The 7,127-nt window shown below is 31.7% G+C and overlaps 1 protein-coding gene across 2 annotated transcripts; it reads right to left on the bottom strand.

Moving 5' to 3' along the window:
* Positions 1 to 2,561: 2,561 nt before the first annotated feature.
* Positions 2,562 to 7,127, bottom strand: LOC137829766 (guanine nucleotide-binding protein subunit gamma 1-like). Of its 2 annotated transcripts, none has more exons than XM_068636667.1 (4): positions 6,572 to 7,127; positions 3,328 to 3,380; positions 3,021 to 3,065; positions 2,562 to 2,922 (listed from the first exon to the last, which is right to left on the bottom strand). In XM_068636667.1, exons 1-4 carry the CDS (start codon positions 6,710 to 6,712, stop codon positions 2,838 to 2,840), a joined length of 324 nt encoding a protein of 107 aa, XP_068492768.1. In that variant the 5' UTR covers positions 6,713 to 7,127; the 3' UTR covers positions 2,562 to 2,837. The 2 variants fall into 2 exon arrangements, with proteins under 2 accessions (XP_068492768.1, XP_068492769.1); XM_068636668.1 differs by having other exon boundaries at positions 3,021 to 3,070; positions 6,572 to 7,079.

Below are 7,127 nucleotides of genomic sequence, written 5' to 3'. Positions count from 1 at the left end.
ATAACACTTTTCTATGTATAAACTCATTAGGAAAAGACAACAATATAGTCCGGGCAGTTTCAAATTTTAAACTATAACCTAGGATGTGTTTGGAAAGATGTTGAATTTAATGCGACTCACGAAAGATGTGTTTGGCATGCATAAACTTACCTTTAGAGCTTTGTGGATGAAAAACCTAAACACGAGTTGTGGTTTAAAATCCTTATTTATCATTAATGTTGTGTGATTTGGGAGAGTGAATTTAAAGTGATTTGAGATAAAAAGTAGAATTGTTTGAATTGAAGTATATTAGTGTGATCTGTGAAGAAAATTTATTAAAATTTGTGAATGACGGTTGTGTGAAAGTTTGTAACTAACTTGATAAATATAATAAATTTAAAATAATTATAAATAATTTATTATAAAAACTTTAAAATTTAAAATTTAAATAAATTAATAAATAATAATAAAAATCATATTAATAATTAAATTTTAAATTACTTTTTATTTAATATTTTAATTATTAATTTTATTATAATATAAAAATATATATTAAGTATTATACTTATATAATTAATTTTAAAAAAAAATACTTTCTTCATAAATCTCTTCCCATTACCAATAAAATTTTGAAAGTATAAAAATACATCGGTTTTTATGATTTTCTATAATTTCTTTTCTTGTTTTTCTAACTTTCCATTCAATACTCTCATTTATCTATTTCTTTAGCTTTCTCCTCCCTACAAACAAACACACCTAAGTCTCCATTTTCCCAAACACAAAGAGAAACAAATTTTCGTTAATATGGGTTTCCAAATTTTCATCAGCAAACCAAATATATGCTTAGTAAAGATGTTTCAATTTTAGTTAGAAAATTAAGTTTAATTAAATTTAGTTGAAAAAAGAAACTCCTAACTTTGAAGTTTACAAAAATTTGAAGTAAATTTTATTTTTAATTAGATAAAAAAAAGGTTAAACATGCTGACACAATTATAATAAAAATTAAAATTAATTTGAATGTTTTAACTAAAATTTAAATAAATCCTTAATAGTTGGAGCTAAATATAGGTCATGAATTGAGTCCAAGATCTATATAAGTAGGATAAAAGTCCATGAAGATAATCTTAACTGATAATAAATATTAAATTTTTTCCATATATTATTATAATATTATATTAGCTTAAATCCTAAAAATTGAATAAATTAACATTTAATATTAAAGAAATAAAAGAAAATGTGGAGTAACAGATCAAGTATAAAACAGACCAGTATGATAAAATAACAAAACATAAAATTCAGTTAAAAATTCTTATTTTTCTTACTAAACATTTGAGAATGCTTAAAAAATATTTTATAAAAAAATTGAAGATGAGATTTTGGAACCAACACATGCACAACCTTCCCCAGACATGTACATTTCTCCAGCAGACAATAAAGTGAAATGAATCCCTTTTTTAGATTATTTTGCATTCCTTTTATTGCAGGTTTTAGACAACACAGGTACGCAACAAATTAACAATGTAGCACAAAAAATGTCTTCAGAAATTATCTGTCCACTGTTTCTACCTTCAGAAGCAGTATTACTCGCACTATCAATGACTATATATGTCCAATTCCGTGGCTACTATTTGTCTTAAATCCCATTTCCATCACATGATGTCACCTCTTGCTGCTGCTACATCCACATCGCTTCTATTGGCTGATCATGTGATGTGATTGTATGTCATTATCTGCCATAGGAATGGTAACAATAGTGTATCCCAAGGTTGCTCACAGACAATTTCTGCTTAGACCAACGCCCTCTTTAGTTCTTTAGTTAAAAGGCTGATAAGTTGTAGTCTCCTTCACTGTTCTTTTTTTCATTTTCCTGTCCCAATTGCATTCACTATCCATGAACAATGAAGCAGGTTGCAGTCAAAACCAGAGGTGGACATTCATAATCACTTTGCAATAGAAAGCTGCAATTACTATAGTGTGTTGTCCATGAAAGGAATAAAAGGTTAACAATTCCATCATAATAGCAGCTGAAAAGAGAGGAACAGCACAAACAAAAGGGCAAAGAGAGAAAGTAACGAGGTTGTTAACTTAAGATGGCTTAGAAGTAAAATGATTACAAAATCTTATCATTGTGAAAGGAGGGATTGCAAGCTCTCTTTGCTCTCCCAACCCCCAAGTGGTTTGCCCGGTAAATCTGGTTATCATTCATGAATACTTTATGACAAGTAAAACCAATGCCTTCCTTTCCAAAAGTCATCCTCTTCAAGGTTAAATGCTGCTAAATTACACATCTTTAGGCTGTTGTGGTTGCATATTACATCAATTGTCTTGTTAGGTAAGTCAAATACACCGAGTCACAGTGACTATTATACTCTTTTAAGTAAACAAAATTATATTCAAACTATCAACTATAATTTTTAATTTAAAAATATATGCTTAATTCAATAACTGGTATTTTCAGAACTAGGATCACAATTGATTCTCAGTTGCCATGATGTAAGCCAGCCAAAATTACAATTAAATCACAGTATTCAGCTATAACTTTTAACTAAGTGATAAAGTCTCTGCCCATGCAAGCATAAAAGTTAACACAAGGAACATTAAGAGTTTGATTGAGATTATTAGAAGCACAAATAATATTACTTCTCCCTTGATTACAGTATTACAGTAAATGAATGTGAGTACACATGAACAAGATTCATCATAATCTTATGTAATGAAAGCAAGGACCCGTAAAAGAATTAGTTTGCGTTGTACAAGATGTCATCAAACATTTTCTTCAGTTCCAGAGTCACTTTAATTTAGTAATATGTGGCATGGCATCCTATTTGCAACGCAAGGAAAATTGACACAGCTTTAAATCAAAGTATCCAACATCTACATGCTTGTGGATCTTGAGGCCCTTCAAACCATCTATCCCATAAGAGGTTTACAGGTCCATGAACTCTGTTAGTAGAGAAAACTGATGATGAGTACTCAGTTCACCTACAAGTCTACTAGAAAAAATGAAATTAAAAGTAAAGATGCAGGTAACAGCCATTTACTCTGGGAGCAGTGGATCAGGCCTACTTTCCATGCTTTGTAGCAAGCTGCACTACGTCAAGTGAAATTTTTTAGGCCTCAGAATATTGTAGCACACAAGCAAATAAGAGAAACATTTTAGCAAAAGCTACGAGAAAGAAAACCATGCAGGGTCCATCAACAGAGAAACATCAATTTACAACTTGCTGAATAGGAAAATCCAACATGTTTCAGATTTCCATATTACAAAAATATACCATGAGCTTTTGTCAGGTTATTCTTATTTCTTCTTTCACAAAGAAGAGAAACAAGTAATGAAACAGTACTTACTCCATGCATATGGTCGATACATTTTCTGTTTTCTCAAGCTCTTCCAATTCTTCCTGTATAACATCCGAGGAAAGAGAATAAATACAAATGAAATGAAAAAAGCAGGAAATACAGCGAGGCCCCAGGAAAACAGTTGATTTTCAAAGCACCTAACTGTTTGCTTGGCTTCCACTAAAAAAACATTAACTTGTAATATGCCCTAATATTGATTTAAGCAATTAGATTAGGGGAAAAAGCAATATAACCCCTTATGAAACATTTCCGGATATAACAAGAATGATGGAACCATGAGCTTGTTCGGCTTAAGAAAAGATTTCTAGTTTTCACAAATAATTACAAAACTGCTACCTACCTCATTTCAACTTTGTTTCCTATCACAAACATTTTCATAGGAACAGTTAAAAATTATTTGTTTTTAATATTTTAGGAAACAGTAAAATTAAAGTGATGTTTTGTAACTATTTGTGAAAATAAGAAATGAAAAAGAAAAATAAAGATAGGGATTACAAAGAATCAATTTAGTTTTGTCAGGAAGGTCTACAACAGAAGCTATTTTGTCTTCTACAATAGAAAATGAAAAGATATGAAAGTAAAAGAAAAAAGAGACTTATGCTTGATTTGATTAACTATGAAAAATAAAAGATTTAGTGCTTTGGAAAAGAAGGGTATTCTTGCGACACTGACTAATATCTTAATTATACAAGACATGTATGATAAGATAACTAGCATAAAAACTCCCAGAGAAGAGACTAAGAACATTGCTGCCAAGTTTTCCTGCAAAGTTTATATTAGGCTCAGCCTTCTGTATCCAATCTAGCCTAGGATGAGCTCACCATGGAGCATAAATAATATTATCCCTAAATACATACTATTCACGGATTATATAGTTCAAATTTTAGAATCAAATGTTAACTTTATACTTGAGCTTTGGGAACATACTTTGGAATATAAGGATTTTCAGTACAGTAAGAGTAAAACAAAGTATATGCATTGCAATTTGGAAAAAGACATTTTGGAGTATAATTTATAGGTAAAAATGGGAGATGTCACATCACAAGTTTCTAAGTTTAAATATCTAAAATCAATAATGCAAAATGATGAGGAAATTATTTAAGAAGCCACACGCAAGATGCAAGTTAAGTGGTTAAAATGAAAAAAAGGCATTGAAGTTTTCCTGTACTATTAGGAGTATAATTCACAAGCTCAAAGGGAAGTTTTCTTCTACTTGTACAGCTGGCTATACTCTGCTGTAGAGAATATTGGACTTAATTGGAGTAACACGAGAAAAAAGTGATAATAATACAAGTGAGAATGTTAAGATGAATGTATGAACATACAAGAACCGATATGATACGATACGATACAACTAATTGTTGTTATTGAGGAATAGATGACAAAAAATTGATTAATGTGGTTTAGAAATGTAGAAAAAAAAACAGGAGAGGCACCTGTGGGGAGAGTAAATTGCATGGTTTCTAGCTCTGGGAAAAAGGATAGGCAATCAAAAAAGACAACTAAAGCTTATCTCACTAGGTAACCTTGGTAACATAAAACACATAACACCATTCGTCTAGGTTAAAGACTAAATCTTCAGAAATATAATTTATCATGAGATCCCTCATAACAAACTCCATTAATGTCCTACTTGGCCTCTTTCTCCCCCTCACCACAAGACTAAAAATCATACAATTTACTCTCCTCAGTGGTGCTTCTAATGGTCTTCTTTGTATTCTCATAATTATGGAGGCCCCTTCTTGTATTCTCATAATTCTTTGTTATACCTTGTGTGTTATTGAGTAGATTAAACATGGGTAACTGATTTTGAGACATGTTGCCATGAACTCTGTGTGCAGTAAAGTTTGTGGCAGGCAAAGTTTGTTCATGGCATTAGATTGTTGGAAAGTGTCTTTCTTTAGGTTTTGGAACTGTATTATAACAGTCTATGTTCTGTGATAGATCTATTACTTTTGTCTAGAGTATGAGATCGATCTTGCTCTTTTCTTTATAAAGGTTGAGACACCCCTCAAGTGTCCTATTTTATTTCATTTATTCATTGCTGAAAAAAAATGGTCTTCTTTGTACATGAATAATATTCCTAAGAATTTGGTTTTTTGACCAAATTTAATAGTGTTGTGTGATCAATAGAACCAAACTCACTTGATAAGATAAGGTTATTATTATTGTTGTTGTTTGCAAGGGGGGCCATAAATTCAACACATGACAAATAATTTTTTCTACAATATAGCTATCTCACTTTAAGTTTTTTCATCTATTTATAATTCTGAAAGAAACTAACAAAAGGAAGCTGAAGTTTCAATTAACTGCTCAAATTTCTCAGAAGAAAAGCTCATATTGTCATATATTTCTAGATATTTTTTAACTTTGAAGACATCTCTTGGAATGAATCACCTATACGATATCTACCAGTAGATAAATGCATTATGCATAAAAAAAATGGGTTCTTCTTAACTTAGAAGCATATGTTGTTTTGTCGATTGGCAATAGAATTAGTGCTCTTGCTACCAAGGACAATTGAGGATAATTTCAAATAGGGCAACAACTTTTAATTGCATCAAAATATGCTAAACTGAGGAGCTTAAGAATAAGGAACAATATATAAAAGATCTGCAACTAGTTGTGATTTGTGAAACTAATTTGATAATAGCTATACTGTAGTCTTCCACCTGGAAATAACAAATGAACTGTTATTTAAGAACAGCTCCACAAGGGAAATGAATTGCTGCCATTGCAAAGGATCCAAATTTCTCTCAACGTAAAAAACTTAACTAGAAAGGCTGACACTAGAATCACCAAGAGAGGAGCATAAAAAATTGAAAGTCCTTTGCACTAATTTATCAAGCATGAAATAGAACAGAAAAACCAGCAGGCAGATTCTTTATATCCAAACAGAGAATCTTCTAAAGGACTGGTCCCACGGAATCCACAAACAACTTGAAATTTGAATTCTAACAAACAAACTAGGGAGCAAACTGCGACTAACCGAACACCTATCTATCCCTAAAGAAAAAATCAGAAAAATACGAGCAGATCATTAAGAAGCAATCATTTTTTAATTACCGATACTAAGATATTTTTTTTTTTCAATTTTTCAGCAGCGAACTAGCATGTACATTATACACAAAACGCAGTAGGAAATTGTTAATTCTGCAGCATTTCTAGTACTAACTACATTTCCAAAATTGAAGAAATTTATAAAATAGAAGAGAGAGAAAAGTGAACTAACTTGAAGAAATTTGGAGTCTTGGTCGAGACGCTTCAATTCAGCAAGAATCCGGTGTCTGCCTCTCTTATCAGTCCCTCCAGCACCCGCAGCTGAAACAGCAACGGCTTCTTCATCCGCGGACGACGCCGTTTCAGACGCCATAAGAAAGCGTCAGCTACCACATTCAGCAAAACACCCCACCTTGCTTGCAACCTCGCCTGTGCTTAATATGGCACAGATCTGAAACACTACGCAATAATAACAATATTAACAGTAACAATTATTCACATTATTGTTATTACAGAGAAAAAGGAACTCTTAACTCTTAAGGGCTTATGCTACTTTTCCCTAATCCTATTCCTCACAAAAGCCCTTTCTCTTTCTACAAGTGCACCGCGCTCTCTTCAAAATCCAAATTATATACCCATCAAAAAGCGAGCCTTTTTTTTTCTCTCTTGCTGTCATTTTCATGCCCTTAAACTCTGCTTAAGTGATAACCATTAGGAAGACACTGTTGCAATCAAAGGTGCTCTCTTTTTTGTTTTCTTCCCAACTTGGATAATAATGATTATGAACA

This window comes from Phaseolus vulgaris, chromosome 7 (assembly GCF_000499845.2).
Source record: "Phaseolus vulgaris cultivar G19833 chromosome 7, P. vulgaris v2.0, whole genome shotgun sequence".
Taxonomy (NCBI): domain Eukaryota; kingdom Viridiplantae; phylum Streptophyta; class Magnoliopsida; order Fabales; family Fabaceae; genus Phaseolus; species Phaseolus vulgaris.
The sequence above is the reverse complement of the archived record's forward strand: the minus strand, read 5'-3'. Positions and strand labels throughout refer to the sequence as shown.